The 22,964-nt window shown below is 42.2% G+C and overlaps 1 protein-coding gene across 2 annotated transcripts; it reads right to left on the bottom strand.

Moving 5' to 3' along the window:
• Positions 1-204: 204 nt before the first annotated feature.
• Positions 205-21,901, bottom strand: BEND3 (BEN domain containing 3). Of its 2 annotated transcripts, XM_074819401.1 has the most exons (5): positions 21,711-21,901; positions 15,470-15,574; positions 10,803-10,847; positions 10,114-10,337; positions 205-5,080 (listed from the first exon to the last, which is right to left on the bottom strand). In XM_074819401.1, exons 3-5 carry the CDS (start codon positions 10,834-10,836, stop codon positions 2,828-2,830), a joined length of 2,511 nt encoding a protein of 836 aa, XP_074675502.1. In that variant the 5' UTR covers positions 10,837-10,847; positions 15,470-15,574; positions 21,711-21,901; the 3' UTR covers positions 205-2,827. The 2 variants fall into 2 exon arrangements, with proteins under 2 accessions (XP_074675502.1, XP_074675503.1); XM_074819402.1 differs by lacking the exon at positions 15,470-15,574.
• Between the last annotated feature and the right edge of the window lie 1,063 nt (positions 21,902-22,964).

The raw sequence follows: 22,964 nt of genomic DNA, 5'->3' as shown, positions 1-22,964 counted from the left end.
AATCTTCCTATCACCTCACTTTCAAAATGGCAAGTTTATTCTTTTAAATAAAGAAAGACAGAAAAATCTTTTAAAATGGCTGCAGCAAACCCGGGCATTTTCATTTATGTATTGTCCAACTAGCCAAGGTTATCTCATCTTAGTAACATACTTAGTAACATAGGAAAAAATTCCTGCTCGTACTCAAGCAATCACCAGACAACATTCTTCTTGTATGAAAATAATATACCTTTAATTTATTTACAAGACTGACCAACCGGATGAAGTGGCTGTACTTCAGATGCACTGCAAGAGCCTTCATTAGTGAACGATGTCACTATTCATATGATTGTATTTTCTTGATATCAGTTATAAAACATACAATCAAACAAATCATGAAACGGTTGTGAAGAGATAAAAGGAATGTACACAGCAATTAGACAGAAGAGAAAAAAACAATTAAAATCTTCCTATACCCACTTTCAAAAATGTAATTTTAAAAGGTGAAAATTGTTTTTTCACTACTTAGTAGATAATATGGACTGATTTTTTTACTTGATGTCAACATTGACAGCAAAAGCCAGTATATGTCTCAAATTTGCATGCTAGCTAGTAACATCTGCCAGTTGTAGAAAAGTTTAATATATATATCCAATTCTTCTGGGAGCTTCGACATCATTAAGTGATGAAACGTGTATGATATTAAGATAAGAAAATATAATTATATTTCTTACCTTCTGGCCAGTCATTCGCAACAACAAATTAAGCAGCTGTTAATACTTTCTGTCATTTTATATCTCCCATAAAAGTGCATGTAAAAAATTTCACAGAGGTGCTAGGTAGCATACAATTACAAGAGAAAGTCTTGATTTCTGATACATTCAATTTGCTAAATTTATGCACTAAAATGAAAGATAAATGCAGACATTGTGGTATCAGTTCTTTATCTTTGGTAAAATGTTTTCATTTTATTATAGCCATATTTGCTCTGATATCCATTTTGTGCATGGTCTGCTATTATTTAAACCAACAGGAAACATTTAAATGGATATAAACAGTATCAGTGAATTATTTAGTACATTCACGACTTTCTTCATACATTCTTTGAGAATGTTGATAGCATATGGGGAAAATGAGCAAATGCTACTATCTATTATTATTTACTCCCAGTTTAACATAATACTTTTACTAGTTCTTGTCATTAGGAAAAAAACGTTTTGTTTTGCTTTTAAAAGAAGGAGATCAGTATGACTCAAAGAGCAAAAAAATTCTAAAAATCTGAAGTAAAAATATCAAGTATTTTGTACTTTTTTACAAATACTAAAATAGAAAATTACACTGGAACTGACTTGAAATTTGATACTATGACCCATCTAAGTAAACAACAAAAAAGGACCACAGAGAACACCAATAATTGCTCCAAGGTATTCCAGCAATGGTCAGTAAGTGATCACTGTCTTTACTGTCTTAAAAATCCATGTTTGACTCTTTCACCATTTCTATCAGTATTAAAAGAAAAAAAAAGAAAAAAAAAAAAGAGGAAAATAGTTTTAAAGCAGCACTCTCCAGTGACAAGTCATACAGCAAATTCACATTGGGTTCTGGGTGGTCTTTTTTACACTTTTGGACATATTAATGATGCAAACTTGACCATATGAACCTAAGTTATACATACACAGTTATGCCTCCAAATAGCTACTAATTACACTAAATCAATTTGGCAAAGTGAGGGAGTTCAATATCCCTACACCTGAAATATCCAGCTGCTGCTACATTCACGCAAAGAATGAGTTACATTACCACAGCTCATACGTGGGGACCCTGAAACACTGGATTTCATCACAAAGCCAATCTTTGCACATACATTTTATATATGCAATTCAATATGAACACTGGAAACCTTTGGAATCATGACTTTGATAGAGAGTAAGGTCTAAAATTTTTCTTAGTTCTTGTTTCAGGTCTTGTGTTGTTGTTGTCTTTGTTATTTTACAAAGAGAGTGGCAAGCAGGTGATGGCAAGACATTTCATGGGTACAGGTTTGGGTCTGTTCTGCTGGCTTTATTCGGACGAGCCATCCTCAGCCACGCCAGCAGTGACACTGGACAAAACAAAAAAAGAACTCACAGGGGCAGGACCAAGCTTGTGGTATCAATATAGAAAAAAACATTCACATTGTGTCTATGCTCACATCTCAATTCCTCAACAGTTAATTCTTGGTTTTAGATATAAAACCTGGGTAACAGTCAAAAATGCAAATGACACCATTCTGACCCATTCTTTGACATGGTATTATTATTTTCAGTATCTCAGTATCATCAAGAAGAAAACAAATGTGAAGCTGCAATTACTGTAGAAGCAATGTCTAACATTCCAATGATTTCCAATGAACATGGCACTTTCAAATGTAAATTCATTTCAAACTCCGAATTAAATAACAACACTGTTTATAAGGGTATAATGAAAAAACTGCTTCTGAAGAGCACAATGATTTAAAAAAAAAATTGTTATTAGAAAGTGATAAAAAAGGATGAGGCAGAAATGGGGAGTGGAGTAATACAGTTTCAATACATGTATTTGCACCAGTGAAAATCATGCTCTTAGTGAGTCACTGATAGCTCTGTCACCGATGACTTAGGGCCTTTACCCATGTACAAATGTAGTAAGCCACTTCCCACTGCTGTGGTGCCCACATAGATGCAACACACACATTAAAACACAACAAACTTAGTGCCTGACTCTTCCAGATGCTGAGCACCCTCAGCTCCTGACAGGCCCCTCAGTTTAAACCAAAGCATAATCCTGACAATAATTTAGTGGTCAAAGTCTTAGGAATTTAAAGAGCCTGTCACTTTTTTGCTTTCTTTGCTTTTTTCAGTATATCACACTTTTTTCTGTTAGGACGCCGGCATCTTTCATCAATGCTCGGTATACATTCATAGTGCCATACTTCTTCCATTTTCTCCACAGGGTAAACTGCCTCCACGTAATGACGAATCAGTCTCAGTCTGATAGGATCGAGTTGTTTTTTGTTACAAGCACCTGAATGGTTGTACTGCAGTCTGAGATTGTCCGGAGTAAAAAGTTCGGGAAAGAGTCTTACGAGAAGCCTGGCAGCAAAGTTGCCGACCGACAGGCTCTGCTGCACTATCTCTCTTACCTCCTTATCAGACAGCAAATACAGAGAAGGCACAGGGAAGTCTGGATTAGGAACAACGAGTTCATCGAGTGGTATCTTGCAAAAATCCTTGCTGCTTCTTTCCGGTGGCAGCGGCGGCCCTTCGAATTCTTCTCGAAACCTCTCAGGGTTTATTGCATAGCTGAGAAACTCCCTCCTGTCAGGCCCTGGCACATGGATTTTCCGTTGCTGTTGGTACGAGCGCCTTTGCTCCGTGTCTCTTCGTCGACACCTCTCGTCAAGCTTCCCAACAAATTCTAATGTCCACACTCTGTCATTCTTTGCTCTGGGGTACAGTATCTGCACATAATGTCGAATTAATTTAATTCTAGTGGGGTCAAGCTGTTTCTTGCCTAAAGATCCACTACAGTTGTATTGCTTCCGTAAGTTTTCATGAGTAAACAGTTCAGGAAATAAGAGAACAAGCAATCGAGAGGCAAAATTGCCTATAGAAAGACTGCTTTCGTATATGCTTTTGATCTGTTCTTTGTTCAACAGGTAATCTGGGACAGGGACATCAAAATCAGGAGGGGGAAAGTCAAGTTTGTCAAAGTCTATGGGTACAAGCCAAATTTTTTTTGAGCGTCTGCCAGGTTTTTCATATTCAAAACTGTCTTCCACTTTTATGATTGATACATCATCTGGTAAACTAGAAGAATCGTAACAGTCATCTCTCATCTGATCACATTCACTTCCATCCATATATGTATTTTCAAGCTCATCGTTTATTCGCTGAACACATTGCTGCAACCAGGCTTCTTCTTCTTGCACATCTGGAAAGTAAATTTCAGTGTACCTACGGATTATCTGAAGCCGATGAGGATCCAGCAGTTGTTTTCCAGAGTCTCCAAAGCAGCTGTACCTTTCAGCTAATTTTCTGTGGTCAAAGAGTTCCGGAAACAATCTGTGTAACAAAAAAACAGAAAATTCCCCTGGAGAAGAAGCTTCATCTAAAAATTCATTGAGATCCTGAGCATCCAGCATATAATCTGAAGCAATGGCATTACTCCTGTCCAAGGACAAAGCTTCTTCCTGCTCTTTATCCTCCATAAAATGAGAGGATTCGACCTGCTCGGTCTCATAAAAACTGGACGATTGCACATTCTGCTGACTGTTTTCCATTTCCCTTTGAGCCCAAAATCTATTGAAAAAATCATTGACTTGTGGCAAACACTCCACCTGCCACACAGCTGTATTCTTCACAGAAGGATAACAAACTTCCACATAGTTACGGATAAGCTGCAGATGAAGAGATTCAAGTTTCCTTTTGTTGAGAAAGCCGCATGCGCTGCAGCTTCTGCTGAACTCATCATCGCTGAAGAGCTCTGGGAAGAGCTGCACTAGCAACCGGCAAGCTAGGTCTCCACCTGACGTGCTTTGATCCATGATCTGTTTGAGCTCCGCAGAAGTCAGCTGGTACTCTGGGGGAGGCTTGAAGTCTGCAACAGACTCTGCTGGACTGACTTGCTTTTTAATTCTGCTAACCTCCAGCGACAACAGGTCAACTTTACTGTGAAGCTGAGTCATATTGGTATTGAGGGTGTTGAGCGTGTAAAACATTTTCTGTATCAAAGAATATATATTTGGGTCAGAATCTGCGGTGGCCGCTGTTATGGCGATGGCTGCAGCAGAGTCCCTTTTGCGTTGGTCATTCAAAGTCCGAAGGTGCGAGGGACTGCTGGGGTTGATTTTTTCAAACAACTCATAAGAAGCAAACTGCTCTGCTCCTGGCGGGTTCTTCTTCTCTGTGATTTTGTGTGAGATGCCATAGAGAGGTTTTTTATAAGATGGAGTGGTTATGTCACTGAAGGATTCTTCTTCACAGAGCCACGTTACGTTAGGATTCTTGTTCTTGTTTGGCTGCTCTGCATTTACCTGAGTGGGTGAGCCAGTATCTCTGTTCTTCATGTTTGAAAGGGGGCCCTTTGAATGAATAAATATTGTATTAGTAAGACTGCCTTAAAAATATTAGCTATAAGTATGTGCCCCTTAAGCAGGCAGTTACATAAATATGCAAAGTCAAATTTTCTCCAGAGGACTTAGTTGTGTCAAATACACCAACATTAATAAATTCACTAGGAAAAGTAAAAATAAAAATACAGTAAAGTATTATTTAGTTGGGGTTTTTTAATGGTTTTGGCTCATGGCTTTCTCCATGGAATAGAAATGCAATAATAATCCTTAGTACTCTTTACCCTCAGAGCTCTAAATACTCTCCCAAATTAAGTATCACTATGCTTCACCTTGCATATGAGGATCTTGGGCTGTAGAGAATTTGGGTGGCAACAAGTCAGCAACAGAGCCAAGAATAGAATCTAGATTTTCTGACTCCTAGTCCTGTGACCTTGCCACTGCCTCCAATGACTGCATTTAATGTTCCAGCATTCTCTTTAGGTTAGCTTTTGAAAATACCACAAAAGCTATAAGACACCAAAATTATGCTTATTCTCTTCTTTCTGATGTGAAAGGTTTATATAGGGGTTTTTTAATCTTTGTAATGGTGTACAATTCCTAAACAAGTTCTAAGAATCACTGTAATTTTAAAATAGTATTCTATTCAAATAATAAAAACTTAAAACAAAGTGAAAAGTACCTTGGTATTGTCTTTTGAAAAAGGGAAGCCTAAGATTATTTCTGAAAGGCAGGGAAGTTTAGACTCATGGGTTTCTAATTTTCTAAATTATTTATATAAAAAACAGTAATGAGCTCTTAAGGAATTAATATTCTCAGTAACTTCTAACTCTTCCTCATTGCATGAAATTGGAAGTAAGCATTTTCATGAACCTGCATCAAATATGCAGGGTTTGGGCGAGTTGGGTTTTTTTGCAAACATGGATATTGCAAATAATTCTTAGGAAATTAAGTAGATACAACAGAATCAAAATCCAACATACAGAATTCAAACATGAGAAAACACACAGATTTTAGAGAAGACTGTGCTGAAACATTCTGCTTGGCTTGTTCCACAGAACATTAATTAGATAAAACAGAATTTGCATTCAAGTATTAAAACAAATGAAACACAGACTTGAGGTCTGAGCTGAGAGCCCCAAGCAGTTTGAAATGCCAGTGAAGACTCCATTACATTCTGTAGTAAGGGACTTGAATTAAGGTTCCTTTCTGAAAAAACAGAACTGTAGCACTCATGAAATTAACCTGGTCCCTATGTTCACTCACACTTGGTATCTGCTTACTGCAGTGACAAATTGAATCTAATCACTTTTTAATTTCTAATGCAACGTATACTCAAAAGAGGCTCAGAAAAACAAGCTGGTTTCCACTCCAAGTTTAGAAACCAGCAGACTCAATTAAATTGAAGTTGTGTTTACAAGTTCTGTTCTCATTCACATCATACAACCCTACATATGAAACGCCAAAGCGGTGCGGATGGACAGATGATAAAATGAAAGCATAATGCAAAGGCAATGTATTTCACAGTGCACAGAATACTAGCCGTCGTAGTGCCTAGGACACCTGACTTCCAGGTCCCATTTAGAAGACTCCTCCAGCCCCACTCATATTAAAGCACATTTGCTATGAGGACAGCAAGGAACCAGAGTCCTGTAACACCATCAGCTATTAAAGGGTGACTTACCCCAGCAAGCAGTATGATATACCCTAAGTAAATCAGCTCTTTGTGACTTGTAGAATACCACAACACAAGAGACCAAATTGTGAGCAGACCGAGATCCACATTGCTCCCACCTAACCATAGGCTCCTGTGCCTGGGACTGACATCATCATACACCACCTGTACTTGTCCATGGAGAAACAGAGCTATTTCAACATGGTAATAGAGCTCTCCCAAATAGACATCAGCTGAAAGCACGTAATGAAAATCTCTCCCGACAATATGCGTAGTTCTGTTCCCCAGTCAGATGCCCAGACTGAACTACAAATTTCTTTTACCGTTTTAGATCAAAAGAACAAAACAAAATTGCAGTTCTAGAGAATACATTTCTTACACACACAGTGGGACCTGCTACCTCTTCCATTAACGCTCCCGTTTACAAAGAATATTCCAAATATCCTACACATACACAGTATGATTCATTCAATTCCTTCTCTACTAAATAGTTTGCCACAGGCCATCAGTTGTCTGTCAGTTCTCGTCAGAACTCTTGCCATACCTTTTCCCTAATTAATTATATAATAAAATTTGGCAATGTTGGGGTAACTTCTATTAATGCACACCTCACACACAGAGCCAGGGCAAAGCTATATTAGAATGTGTATTAAACAATACAAATTCATTGTCTTAAGTATCTTATTGCACTTTGACAATGAGTACTGTGAAAGTTTGCATTCTCAGTTTTGGACGCGGTGCTCTGCAGGAGGAGTGTTGACGTCAGGAACTACAGCAGATCTCTGCTGCGATGGCAGCAGAACTTCTGGCCTGTCACTAATGCAGCTCACAGCGTTTGGATCTGCTTGCGGGACGAATTTGGTTATCTGCACTTGAGAAACACAGTCATTGTTTGACTAACAGATGACAACGCATTTGGGCCCATATTTAAGGATTTTCTATTTCAGATGCATTCTTGCTTTTTTTCCTTTGGCTTTTAATTATCCTGTCTTTATACAGTTTCCATCTGGGAACAGCACTATCCAAAGCATAAATACATGGCTTTTCGTAAATTTTTCAATTAAACTAGTATTTAGTATTTTTAGTTAGTTTTCTGTAACACTGATCTTTAAACATAATGTATTTCAGATAAATACTACACCCATTTAAGACGTTCAGTTTTAATGTACCATCAAAAAATATGCAAAGATAGTGTTCTATGAGACTCAATGTACATAAGATAGTGCTGCTTGCACAGTGAGTTTTTATATTATATACATTCTTTGAATGTTTGCAAAATGCAGTATTTTTCTAAACATCAATCAATATAAGTAACTGTGAAATAGTCTCTCACATTGTCTCTCAGAGTCCTAGGCCAACTTTTAAAAGTTGTTCAGTTATTGCTCTGTTAGTGCTGAAGTCCATCTAATTTATGACCTTTATTATGCTTAATAAACAAAGCCTAAATATCTGTAAGAATACAGAGCATAATATTCTAGCATATGAGTAAAGAATATATGAGCAAGAAACATATAAAAAGATTCTATCAAACACATGAGAACTTGGAAATGTCTTGCACATACATTTTTTAAACTCACAATCTTCTACACTTCTTTTAAAAAAAGAAAATTAGGGAAAATGCAGTGGTTATGAAGTGACAATCAGAATTTAAAAAAAGCAAAATGTCTTCTGATAGAAAGTAATTTAGCAATATAATCACCAGCCCAATAGTATAGATCTATAACATAAAAAGTACAGCTCTGCTTGTACCATACAGAGATGCTTACGTGATGTGCAGTAAAAATATACTAGAAGCACAATATTCTCAAAAATAATTAACATTTTGTCCTCTGTTTAAACAGAAATAGTTAATGAAGCCATCAACTAATGCAAAATATTGGTACTAGAAAAGTAATTAACTGTAAAAATGTTGTTAGGATTAAGGACTATTTCTGGTTGGTTATTTAGCTAAACATGCTGATTCACTGGGGTCAGCCGGAATGAATTTTCATCACTGTTACTGGGTCACTTTCTAAGTCCAAAGTTATAATTCATTTCAAATTAAATTTAAAAATTTATTAAAGGCAAAGAGCAAACAGTAAAATCCAAAGCAAGCAAAGTTCAGAGACCATTATGAAGCTCTTTTAAGAACCTGAATGTAAGTCAAACAATTGTAAAAAGAGAAAGAGAAGGGAAAAGAACCACGTAATAAGATTAAAACCCACCTACCACAGGCATTCAGGGAAAAAAAAAGCCCCGAGAAGACAGAGAGATGACAGTCAAGAAAAAGAATTATGAAGAGCTATGGCTAGAAAGGAGAAATGAAATGCTCAAATACAACATGGAATAACTGGCTAGGAGGCAGAACAGCAGAAAAGGATATGTGCATTAGAGTAGGTCATAAACTAAATATAACCCAGGGCCTGAAGTTATTCAAAAGAGGATGGATTTGAATCTAGGTTATTTTAATAAAGTGCTGAGTGTGAAAAACAAGAGGTCATTATACTACTTTAGAGGGTGTTAGAAGAGATGTGACTATCCAACACTGGACACTACTCTTTCAGGAATCTCAAAAAGAACAACAAAAATATAAAGTGACTCCTGAAGAAGAGCTGAAAAACCAGAATTTTAGTCTTAGAAAGGAAGGGCTGATGGTGCACAGCATCACGCCAATTCTCCCATGAGCAGAAGACTTTTCTAGGAAGAGACAATCCCTGCTCTCCCTACTGAAAAGAACAAGGACAAAAAGAAACTTGCTCAGTCTCAGCAAAGATTAATGAAAATCTCCAATTGCTAGACAGATGAAACACTAGAACAGGATAACAGAAGAGACCGGGCATCTCCTTCACCAGCTGGACAAAAATCTGGATCATCACAAGTGGGATGCTGCACGAGAAGTTGTAATACATTTTGCTCTTGATATGATGAAGTCTTCTGCATCCTTGAGTTTTTATTTTTCAAATAATACACAAATTTATACTTGTCTCACTGACATTGAAATCTGTGTCACAGAAGGAAGAATTACTGCCCTGATTCTACCACTGGCTGTTCGGCTGAAGGACTGTGTGACATGAGAGGGACTATAATCAGTCATGCTCAGTTAATCCAAATCACTACCTGCTCCTACGTTCTCTGACAAACAACAAAAATATATTTCACATGAATGAATTAACCTGTAACTGTATTTTGTAGATATGATCACTCCTCTGTTATTTAAATAAATATCCAGACAAATAATGTGTGCAAACTGCGTTAGGATTAGCTGTATTTGCCTCAAACTTGTTACTAATGCAAATCTAGTTAAGCAATTTGCATTTTGCTTATAGCAGCAATCGATTTAGCCTACAAAATATGAACAGAAAAATCACACAGTCATGTATAGAGAAGTCACCTCTTGTGTAAAGCGTCTTTTCTTCACACTGGGTAAGACATCTTGCTGGCTCCCTGAACCATCACAACCAAGTGAGGTCTGCTTCCGTTTGTTGGAGTCCTGTAGGCAAGTAACTGCACCATCCAGTGAGTGTTTCTCAGCAGATCTGGATGTTACCGAGCAGTCTAGAGCTTCATCTTCGTTTTCTGTTTCTACTTTCACAACATTTTTTTTAGGAATTTTTACTGGAAAAAGAGAAGGTTTAGAAAGATAAAGCACTCTCTCCAGAAAACCATGACACCCTTAATACAATCTTTTGTGGTTTGTTTCTTTTTACGAAAATGTGTTTTGAAAAACATCATTCTTTTTTATGACTTGTATGGTAAGTGTACGCTGAGGCCACTCCAAAGTCAAGTTTTTATTATGCTAGGAACCATTCAGTCATCCAGTAAACAACAGGTTCTTCCCCAAAGAAGAGTCTAAAGTATAAACAAATAAAGTTACAGTAGGAAGATTTTTTGGAGGGGGAGGAAGGATGTAGAGAAGCAAATATAATGAATAACAAAGATAATGGTGTATTTTAGATAGCTTTTTAAAAAACATTAATGTAATTTGTCTTGATCCAAGTGCATTCTTTATCAGGTTACAAAGACTTTAATTCAAGAAGTATTTTTCCCTGATCATAAATTACACAAAGTATAATATTTTACCTTCATCATCATCAGTGATTTCAGCTGAATTCATCTTCTATCTCACTAAAGAATAAAACAAAAATACAAAAATAAATATCAGCATCTTCTGGAATCAGGAAATATCTACATCTGTTTTTGTAATTACTTTTAATCTAGAGCCATTGGGCATTAACAGCCCACAGATGATTTACAGTCTGTATGTTTGTAATAACTAGCTATTTTCGGTAAATTTCATGGCCATCTATAGACCTGTCAACATGTAAACTATATTGCAGACAACATACGACAGCTAGGTAAGTATTTAAAACTATATGTCTTTTTCTGGTATGGAGAAAAGTAAAAGTCATTTTAACCTTCTCTGTAAAGTATTTTGGCAGTATATAAATGGAGGTTAACTGTATTAAACTCTCCATCCTGCAACAAGTCGCTACTTATTACAGTCAAATGTTTTTATACTGCCATTGTGGGTGACCCAAAGTCATCACAGAAGGAAAACTCATCATAAGCTGTAATATACATGCTGGAGTAAGTTTTAATTTTAAAATCTTTGATCTTTTCATATGGATTGCATCAATTCAAGCAGAGCAATCTGCAGATCTACAGTAACTACTTTTTGTCAGCCTCTAAATAATGCAAGAATGCTTTTTGTAAGGAAAAACAAATATTATGTATTGTTCTAGCATGATCTTAACATAACTTCTCACATGAAAGACTCAGCTCTATTTCTGTTTCCTTGAAAATTAATTTTGCAAGTTACCTGGGGGCAAATATCAATCTGTGTACATGTTCCTAAAAGATATCCTAAATCTTTTGGAGATCTACAAAGCAAACAACCTAATCAGATCTCACTAACCATTACAGGGCACAGAGCTGCAAACTGACACTCTCAGCTGGTAAGCTGGTGACTGGTAAACTATCACACACTGCTCATGTTCATCTACACGCAGCATTATGTTTACTTGGCCCCAGAATATTATTACTTTACATTTCCACAGTCACATTCTTCTTTCAAACAGTTTTCTTTCAACTGTTCCTGCCTCTCCTTTAGCCAAGGTCTGAAATCAAGACAGGCTTCTCTCTGGCTGGACCAAGTGAATAAAATCAATCAATCAAAAGTGTATATGTACAGTGCAGGAGTGGGAATTATAATGAAATTTAAAAGAGAAAGAGAGAGAAAGAGACAGACAATCTGTTTTGGAGGAAAAAAAAATCTACCTCTTCTGAATAGTGTTGAATAGATTTTAAAAAAACAATAATCTCAAAATACTGTTGAAAAACTCTGTAAAAACTTGAATGCTGTGTAGCTATGAATTTTTCTCTGTCAGTAGCTGATGGCTGTTAATGGTAAGTATGATATCCCATTCGGGATAAGATTTTGTACTATTGCACTACAATTATACTAGCACACATTCTCAAACAAAAGATGCATGGAGTTATAAAATCAGCTCATACTGGGCCACTCTAGAAGCCAAAATACCCTTTGATGTGCTGATCTTCAACATGGCCCCTATATACAGCCTTGTAAAGGGCATCCTCAAGAGGATAACATGAGATTGTCTTCATCATCACATCACCAGAAGAAGTCTCTGTTGGACATAGAGCTACTACAGACCCCTTAGATATCTAGTCCTTTTACACCATAATCCCCTATTTCGGGACTTGCATTTATGAATTGATCCACATATAAATTATGCCAGTTTAACAGTACTATAATCACTTCACTTAAACTTTTGCAAACTCTGTAGAGGCATAACAGCATGAAACTAAGTGGCCCACACCAACTTCTAAATAAGCACTGGTAAGGGTTAATTCCAAGTCTTACTAACTCAACAATATTTATGAATTTAGACACAGACACTACAGCTCTTTATGAAAAATCCTAAAACAGCGTACTTTGCACAGCACCATCAAAAAGCTACACTGGACCTTAAGAAAAGCACATACTATTAAACGTTCGTATTTTGCCCTGATATCCCAGATATATTGATATTCAGTGCCTAGATCATTCTTACACTTTTCCACACTGCACTATACTTAGCTCTGAGGGATGTGGTATAAGACCAACATGTGCCAGTGCTCAAGAAGTGTGACACAGTCTTTTTGTGAGGGCCTGAGGTGACAGTAAGCAAATCAGCCGGTACCACTACAGAATATTCTGTAATGGAAATCAAAATGTTTCTTCAGATAATCCTAGACTGCTCTCTCAGAGCAAAACACTAAAAGGTGGTAAACACAGAGCCAGAAGGGAAGATTACAAAGGTGGCGGTGAGTGGAATAACACAAAATATTAGGAGGGGATATAGGGAATTATATTTTCCTTCTAATTCCTGCTGTTACTGCTATTCAAATAGGAAGAATGCTTTAGGAGAACTCCTCTGAGAGAATACAAGCAAACTGGAAGAAGAAGATAAACAAGGATCTGAACAGCCACTCTTTAAGAAAAAAAGTGAAAACTAAAGTAAAACACATACCCTGGTTAACCATTGACTTTCTAAAGGAGGCAACATCAGGAAGACCAAAGCTATCCCAAACTCAGGTCAAATAACATGAATTCAAAACATTGTTTCATAAATTTAAAACAAAGGGTTATTATTTATTTTGATTTTTTTTAATTTATTTAAAACCTGCCAGAATACAATTAAAAACAAATAGTCAAAACCAGCATCAGAATAGATGAGGCCTAGAAAGACTGGGTTTCATATCTGAACTCTCTAGTGCCAAACAAAGCATGAACTCCAGCCTTTTCCTTTTTAGGAGTCCTAGTAATATCTCTCTCCTTATCTGGTTTCCTGTCTTCTTTGTGAGATTTGTAAGAACTTAGGTATTATGAGAAAATGAAGCACATATGACAGCTTCTGTCAAGAGACAGGATTCAACTGCTCCTCTGATCTCCTGCCTCACAGTTCCACCTGCTCCCCTGGTCAAGCATGGGTGCCCATCTTAACCTTCAGTGAGCTCTTCCAGCTTGATAAACTGACAGAAAACAATTTACCTCTTTCTCTGCCGGGCTGCTTTTCTTCTAAATCAGAGAGGTAAAACAGCAAGTAATCAGGCCCAGCTCAGGAGTATGCATGAGTTTTGGTAAGAATTAAAATCTCTCTTTCTCTCAGCCAGCGAGCCACTGGCTTGGCTCAACCATTTAATGAAACTTCATTTATCATCTATTTACACCACCATGGGTAGCAATGGAGTCACAAGCGAGTAGTGAGCGGACACAGAGATAACAACAGAGCAATTGTATCATTGCTTCCATAGGAAATTAGGGCCTATGGGAAGGCGGAAAGCCTGTGTGCATGCGTGAGCATGTCCACACATGTATGCCTGTCTATGTAAGGTTAACAATAATTTTGTTGGTTTAAAATCCACTAAAGATAAAACATTTCAGATTCTTTAAAATACTGTTTGCAGTGAATCAGTACTTATGAATAATAATTATTGCCTCCGTAGAAGAGGCAGCAGTGTCAAAATCTGTTTTGAGGCAGCATTCTGGCCCAGATCATGAGAATAAACAAAGCCGGAGGAAAAAAGACCTGGAAGAACTTGGGACAAAATAGTGCAAAAAGCACTAGAGTAAGAAATTCATCCAACAGAGCAAACACCCGGCATTTGTTCCTCATCATGTTGAGTATACAAACATATTTCATTCTTACCTTGCATGCCTTTTTTCAAAACAGAAGATAAATACATTTTTCATCCTTAACCTCATACTGACTCAATGCTATCTACAGGACAGCAGTTAGCTAGTTCTAGGAAAGAGTGAACACCCTGTGCTGAAGCTGGGAGCCCATGTCTGCAGCCATGATCAGCAGAGCAACCAGCCTTGGCAGCTTTATCTTGCTGGGATACAGACGGATGCTGCAATACATCCAGAAAGTATTCTGGTGGAAAGAGGATCTGGAAGGTGGATTCCAAAACATACCAAACACCTACAATAGCAGCTGCATCAACAGCCAGATCCTGATCCTACTGAAGCCGATTGGCACTCTAGACTAAGCACCCGTATGTCTAAATTTTAGCTGAAACTTCTTGTATTTCCACCTGAACTGGCCAAAAAATCATGCTTTACAAAATACGAACATAAACCTTAAACTTCAACTTCTAGGCTTTTGCTTGTAAATATTTTAATTTGTGAACCAAGTTATTTTAGAAACATTTTCTCTGAGTTCTTTGGTTTCTATCTTGTATATAAAGTTAAATTCCAAAGAATGTGTGGACAGTTCAGAAATACCTAACGAAACAGGCCTACAATAGGTAAACTAACAATCTGTTTCTCTATGCTTATGCTAAAATATGGGTAAAACACTCAGAAAGAGTAACTCTTTCAACCCTGATTATGGATCCCACACCTCTGAACACTAAAAATGAAGCAAACAGCTAATACTCTCACTTTTTCTTCAAAAGAGACTCTGCTTTTGATCAATGGCAGCGTCCTTCTAGCACAGCCACTGGCTAAACCTATCTAATGTAGGGTAAACAGGAAGACGCGTAGTGTTTGGACATATTCAACAATCAAGGAAGAAGAGGTAAACGGACCCCATCCTCACAACGCAAACAACAGATCATTGGATTTTACTGCCTACATTTCATCTACTGAGAACGGTCTTGAAGACAGTATGTAGTTGAGAATTTCTACATAATTCATGTCTCAATATAAGCAGCTTGTTGATGTATCAACGTATACTCACCTTCCCATCTAAACTGCCTTGATAGCTACTAGTGCTGGTACAGATACCCGTGCTGAGCCACGGCTAGGTGTCATGCAACGGAGCCTGTGGGATGCCAGCACTCACCTGGGAAGACAGAAACATTCCTTTGGGCTCAGCCCTCCAGACTCACCCACACATCCTGACACTTCTGAAACAGTTAAAAAAGATGAACCAAACTGGACAGTTTTCTTAGGGTGATTAAAGCTTTGTTCTTCTAAGAGAAGTGAATAAAAATACCTAGATTTGCAATCATGCAAACAATGATAGTATTCTTTTTAAACTAATGTGCAGTGAGCCTATTTGCAGAGAACTGATGTGATACACAGTATTGTGTCCCATTTCAAGTTACGCTACTACAAATAAATTCAACATGCATTACAGTTTAACTCTAGACACCAATTTAAGCGGGTATGACTTGTGATCTTGTGATTTGCAGCAAGATCCAGAAACCCCACTCAGCTACCAGCTAAACTGGTAGGCGGTTATAGATTCTAGATACCAAGTTCCTGGTGGACCACATACACAAACCCTTTTGACTCCTGCTAGGACTGCCACACTTGGAACTCCTCTGCATCTGCCCTGCTGGCTAAGACTCAACAGCCATTTTCAGAACATGCTCAGTACTTTGGGACTCTCATAGAGGACGGTCATAAGTAAATGTTGGGTGTTTCACTTACCAATGGCAGAATGCTTAAAGAGGTATTTGGGAGCCAGAAAACCTGTTTTTCTTTCTTTTAAGTTCCTGCACTTGATTTTGCAGCACAGACAAGAATCCAGGTCCCCAAATCCTAGAAGAGTGATCTAATCACCAGGTCATGACATGCTGGAGGGCATGTGGGAACAGGAGCGGTGGGCCAGGGCACAAGGGGGCAGGGAAAGAAGGGGGGGTCCCAACACACCTTGGCTGTCACTATTGGCCAAATCCCCACAGATCCTGCTCTCCCTTCTTCTCATCAAATTAGATGAGGAACAAGACAGCTCAATGAAGGGACTTAACGCTCCCTACTCGCATTGGTATCACTGAGGCACATGCCTCTATTCAAAAGACTTATCAGATTATACTTAAGTGTAACATTGTACCATTTTGGTACCAACATTCAACACTGAAATGGTATTACCCATGGCTAATAGGGAAGCTCACTCAGTGCATAGCACAATGCTGCGAGTTCCAAAGCATGAAAGAATACCCTGAAACACTCAGGTTTTGGAATGTTTCTCTGCGCATTTAGTGCTAACTACCACCCTGATGCTGCTTTTGCGAGCAGAGCAAAAAATGCAATCCATTTATCAAAAATGTGCCTACCCGAAATATGCACCGAAGCCTTAAGGATTTAAAGCATTTAGGTACAAAAGATTTTATGAGTAAGGGTGCAAATTGCAAATCACACTCTAAATGTATTTCAGTCTCATATCATCCAGTATAACGAATGCATAATGCTGCTTAGAAGTAGCATAAAAGTGTACCTAGCTCCTGATATATAAAACCAAATTGAATCATAAGCAAGTTAAACCACCCCAGGATGTGCATTCTCCTCCTATTTACCACCTTACAATTACTCATGTGTTGGCCTCGGAGGATGCTTTCCCTACCCGTCTTATGATTGTGACCATTGTAAAAGTACGGTGCAAAGAGAAAAGACCTTGCTGATAAAGTAAGATCAAGGCAGTTCTCTGCCTTTGCAATCATTCTTAAAGAAAGCCTAATTGATCACTTTCAAGTTCTGACTTAAAAAAACAAACAAAAAAATCCACCAAGAAACCCACTGTTGTTCTGCTGTTCATAACTAAAAAAGTAACTCTTTACTCTTCAAACTCCCATATCTAATGCAATAAGTTCTGACAACTGAAAAAAAAAATAGTGTGAAAACCATGTAGAAAAGTATAAAAGTGCACACATGCTGTATTTGGAAAGCGACTCTGATTTCATAACACCTGTTAATTACAATTCTAAATGTAAACTAATCATTATCTTAACTAATATATTCTAATACAATAAAAATGCCTGTTACCAGTTTTACAGAAGTTTGCTATTTATAAATTAAATGCTTGCACAACATTGTACTGTTCAGCTCATCACTGCATGGTAAATGCACAGATGCTGCTCCTTGAATGCACACCATCCCACTAAATATTTTAGCACCTTCATGTAGGTTGGAAGGAATGTCTCTAATTTTTCATTATCGACTATAACAATGTTATTAAAAATATAGCGGTTTAGACACTGTGTACTATGAGACGTTTATTCCTTTTAAAGCCTCATGGTGGTACATTGCTTCATACACAAAACTCAGAGGCTTCAATGAAAAGTATTCTACTTGAGTGTCCTTTGCTTCTGAAGAAGTGAATTGTTCTTTACATTTTGGTGAAAGGATGATACATGTGTTTGCTAGTAACATTAAATATGTGTTTAACAGCATATGTGGAATAAGCTGCTCAATTTCCTTGCTTTCAGCACGAAGTGAAAGATACAACATTCTTCTTAAAGCACAGGCAACCCAGTGAAGTTAAATAAATGATGGGAATACCAACAAAGCTGCTATTCTGAGGAGGTAACATCGGCTAAATTTTACAAGAGCTGCACATTGAACTGCACATTTAACAGCCCAAAGTAGCAACTTCTCTTACATATGCCTTCTTGTAACAGGACTTTATCACAAAATGACAACAGTATTATGCTACGTAATTAGAGTGTGGTTTACCCAGAGCCAACCAAAACTCTTGTATAGATATTCATCCTCAGCAAGGGACAATGATTAATCAGTCTAGCAGTTAAGACACTCCCCGGACAGGCAAGTGTCTGGGGTCCTGCTCCCTGTCTCTGGGTCTCTCTCTGTTTCTCACACAAAACACACAGCGGATAAACACAGAAAGTGACCAATGCTTCCCAAGGGAAGCCCACGGTCTTAAAAGTAGGTGTGGGTAGGTGGGAAGTAGCCCCATCCCATGCAGCAGGTGAGCAGAGGGCTGCTCTAACCAAGCAGTGACAGCACAAAATACTGTCCCTCGTGATGTTTTAGAGGAACGATTCCTGCATGACGCTTTAAAATAAGGAGAGCGAATGCCCATTCTCAACACCCAGCCCTGCAGTCCCTGGAGGAGACGGGACCGAAGCCACACGCCTCTGCTCAGGCTGCCCAGGAGTTGCCTCCTGCTTGGGGTGCGTGTTGTTTTCCAGGCTGTCTCTTGGAAAGCTCTCCTGCTGGGCTGCAGAAGCAAACCTAGAGAACTGTGAGTTCTGGGCTCTGCTTTGGGAGCCAAGTAATCTGCATCTCTTGCTTCCTAGCTGTAGCACTGCGTTCAATTATTTCAATATTGCAATTATCCTCGAGGTACATTTGATTCATCCAATTTGTAAAAAACAATGCAACTCGAATTCAATTCAACAGAATTACACATAAATACCACTCCAAAATTGAGTCGTAAAATGTATTTCTTAGAGGCAATGCTTGCCTTCTGTTCAGTTCCATGGGCCAGTGATTTAACTTTAAATATTACAGAATTTTGACAATGCTTTCTCAAAAAAAGACAACAATGTCATTTTTTTTCTGAACTTTTTTGCATTTTCATTAGTATTTTCATTTTCTATATAAGTATCCTTCTACGGCCGAAAACCTCATCACCACGCTCACTGGTATGATGTCCAGAACTAGCAAATCACCAGAAAAAGTCACTGTCAGCATGCTGCTTGAAACAAGGTTACTTAATGTTACAAATTACACCTCAAAATATTATAACAGAGAGAAACTGGGGAGGGGGTGGAAAATACGTCTTTTGTTTGATTTGTACACCTAACTGTACTTGGTATATAGTCAGGTTTCCTTCTAACTGTGACTTTTCTGAGCAAAAATTTTGAAAAGGCTTGGGAAGTTACTTAAAAAGGCAGGAGACTGAAGAAGTCTTTATTAAAAAAAAAAAAAAAAAGTAATTGATTTCAAATTGACTACCCATCTTAAAGAAACTGTGAAATAAGAATGTTGCCTCAGTTAACTGAACAATGAACAAAATGCAAGTAGACAATATAAAGAATACTAAAAGCAGATGCTTTCTATTCTGTCAATTTTGAGACAGTTAGAGTGCTGCTAGGGACCCAAGAGTGGAGTTTTTGAGTAAGATTTATTCTTGATATCCAGTACTGACACTTGAAATATTAAATACCTTAGAAAACAGTATTCCAACATTACAATCATGTTCTGACTATAAATACATGTATAACAAGTTCTAAAACTACGAAAAAATATTTTTAAAAGAACAAGCAGATGTTGTTGGAAGCATTACTCTTACGGACAATAAAATCCCTATACTTAACATAGTTCGAAAACCTCCTTTGCTGCCCTGTGGAGGAGGACAGGAAGCCTCAAGTCTCCACTGAAGCCAGCCTGCAATAAGGGCATTTTGCCAATAGGATTTACAGGGCATGTTCTCAATTTGGGTCTTTTTTTATTTCATTTTAGTTACATCTGCAGATGCAGTTTAACTTAAAAAAAAAAAAAAAAAAGAAGAAGAAAAAAAAAATCACTCTTCTCAGTTTTCCCACAAGTTGCCTAAAGCTGAAGTTTTCTCAACCTGTCCCCTGTACTTTATCAAACACTAATTTAATCTTGCAGTGGTCAGCAAAATACTAACCTAATCTGTTTCCAGCATTAATGCATCAATTTGGTTTCTCTTCAATCAGGTGTCCTCCCCACGTCTATTAGAAACATTCTGTTTTCCTCAATGCTTCGTTCTCTTTCCACTCATTCTTTGCTTTTATTTTACAAGACTGTTCCATCTGAACTTCGTACAGACAATTTAAAATCTCTTCCAAACTGCATTCAACTTTCCTTCATTTTTATCCAACGGACTTATCTAAACTATGAAAATACTTAGCAAGGATAAAAGCGCCGCTGGTCCAGCGCTGGGTTTGATTTAGCAGGGGAGAAAATGTATCAACGTATATTGGCACGACTATTTCTTTTACTGGATGCGAGCGTTCATGTAAATTCATAATCTGGTGACTGGGTATCAGCCAGAAGCAGGGAGAAGGTTTTCCTTTCCCTGTTTTCAACGTCTCTGCCCCAGGGGTCGGGCATACACTGTTTTTTACAGGTGGCAGCGACAAACTCTACCCGCACTTCAATCCAAAAAGCTCTGGGACTGCGTCAACGCTATGTGGAAGCCGTCACATGGCTGCTGGCCTGCCGCCGGCTCGCATTCTGCTGGTTCAGAGTTTGTTCCCTTCTGTTTACAAAGGGCTGTGTGGACATACCACCGGGGAAAGCAGGGCAGAGGCGGCGGGCGACCCGGGCAGAGGCGGCCGGTACCCCGCCGTGCCTCCTCCGCTCCCCTCAGCGCACGGCCCACCCAGAACCGCTAGGATTTACCCCAGAATCACCCGCCGGACGCTGCTGCCACCGGTTTTGCCAAGCAGGAGCCCGACCCCAGCCCTCGCCGTTACAGGCGAGTGGCCCCACGCCGTTCCACGGGCTCCTGCGAAGCCGCGAGGCCGGGGTGAGGGGCGAAGCGGGTACCCGGAGGGGGGGCAACCGCCGGCGACGCCGCCCGGCCGCCCCCGCACCGCCGGGGTTTCCCTCTCGGCCCCCCGCCCCGCCGGGGCTCCCCGCGGAGGGGCGGCGGCGGCCGCCACGTGGGAGCGGCGCGGCGGCGAGGCCCCGCCCGGAGGCGGGGGCTGCGGTGAGGACGCCCCGCGCGCCCCGCACGCGGCGGCCGGGGCCGCTTCCGCGGTCAGACCCACGAGCCCGAGGCGGCGGCGGCGGCGGTTGGTGCTTCCGGTCCGAACCCTGCCCGGGCGGATCTATGTGGCCGGCGCGGGGGGGGGGGGAAGGGGGAGGGGATAAGGTGAGACTGGAGGCGGCGGCGGCGTGACCGCTCCACTCTCCCCTCTCCCCCGCCTCCCCCCGCCCCGCAGATGGAGGCAGCCGGGCCGGGCGCGCGCGCCCTCGCGCCGCAGCGCTATAGCAACGTTCCAAGCAACGAACAAAGAGCCCCCCCCGCCCCCGGCGGCCCGCGCCCCGCGGCGGGGAGGGGGGGAGCGGCGGCGGGGCCCCGAGCCGCGGCCGGGGGGAGGGGCCGGCCCCGCGCCTCCCGCTTCCCCCGCTCGCTGGCGCGGCCCCCCCTCCCCCGTTCCTCCCCTACCCGCCGGGGCGGCGCTCCCCGCCGAGGGCTGCGCGGAGCGGCGCCCCTCCCGCCGCCCGGCCCGGCGAGCGGCGGCAGCGGGACTTACCTCGGCTCCGCGCAGGGGCACGGGAGCCCCGGGACGGCGGGGGCGGCTGGAGCGGCCGCCGCTGGTGCCCGCGTTTCCCCCCCGCTCTTTGTGTGCGAGGGTCCGCGCGCTGCGCTCTCGCGTGACGTGACGGGACCGTGTGTCATTTCCGCACAAGGACACTGAGCCCCGAGCCGCCGCGGCCAGCGCCACCCGCCGCCCCGGGGCAGGGGCAGAGGCGGGAGGGGAGGGGGGAGGAGCAGGCCGCTCTCCCCCCTCCCCCTCCTCCCCACCCCCCGCCCTCCCCGGCGCTGCCACCGGGAGCGCGCGGTTCCCACTGGAGACCCCGCGCGCCCCCGCCCCCGCCGCGCGCGCCCCGCCGCCCACTCGGCGCCGCGCGGGCAGCCCCCGCCGCCGGGCGCCGCCCGCCCGCCCCGCGCCGCGCCCGCCCCGTGTCCGCCCCCCCCGGCCCCCTCCCAGCGCCCGCGGGCGGCGCGGCGGGCACGGCCGCACGTGGGCCACAGCGCGGGGACGCGACCGGGCGTGACCGGGCACCGGGGACGAGGCGCGCTCGCCGCGGGCAGCCGCCGCGTGGAAGCGCGCCCCCGGTCCTCGCGGGGCCGGGTGGCTCCGCCGGCCGCGGTCTCGCGTGGCAGCGGCAGGCGCCGCGGCGGGCCGCGCACGTGCACGCGGGGAGGCGGTGGGCGCGGCCGGGCGCGTACGTTGCCCGCCCCGGCAGGCGGGCGGCCGCGGGGCGGAGGGCGGTGTGTGAGGCGGCGGCACGGGGGGGGGGGGGGCACACGGACGGACGGAGGACAGGGGACGCCGTGCCTGCGCGCGGCCGGCGGCCAGGGCCGCGTGGCCGCGGCCGGTGACGGGAGGCGGCGAGCACGTGGCCGCGCGGCCCCGCACCGCCGGGGGCGGCGCGCGCCGGCCGTCACCCCTCCACACACACACCTCCGCGGCCTGAGGGAACGGGCCGCTGCCCACCGACCCACTCGCGTCTCGCCGCCGCTCGGCGAGGCGGGGCGGGGAGGAGCTGGGCCGCCCGGCCAGCCGAGCCGGGTCACCCCGAGGCAGCGCAGGGGCTACCCGGTGGCTCCCGAGCCCCCGGCCGCGGCCGCAGCTGGCGCTGGGCGCCGGCGGTGGAGGAGCCTGTCGTGGAATGCCCACGGCGTCCTGCCCGCGAATCACCCCGCGGCAGCTCCACGGGGGCGCGTGAGGGAGCGCCGGGACAGTCCCGCCACCGACGGGCGCTGACACTGGCGCGTAGTC

Source organism: Strix aluco, chromosome 3 (assembly GCF_031877795.1).
Source record: "Strix aluco isolate bStrAlu1 chromosome 3, bStrAlu1.hap1, whole genome shotgun sequence".
In the NCBI taxonomy this organism is placed as follows: domain Eukaryota; kingdom Metazoa; phylum Chordata; class Aves; order Strigiformes; family Strigidae; genus Strix; species Strix aluco.
Note: the sequence above shows the minus strand (reverse complement) of the source record. Positions and strands in the feature narration are given on the sequence as shown.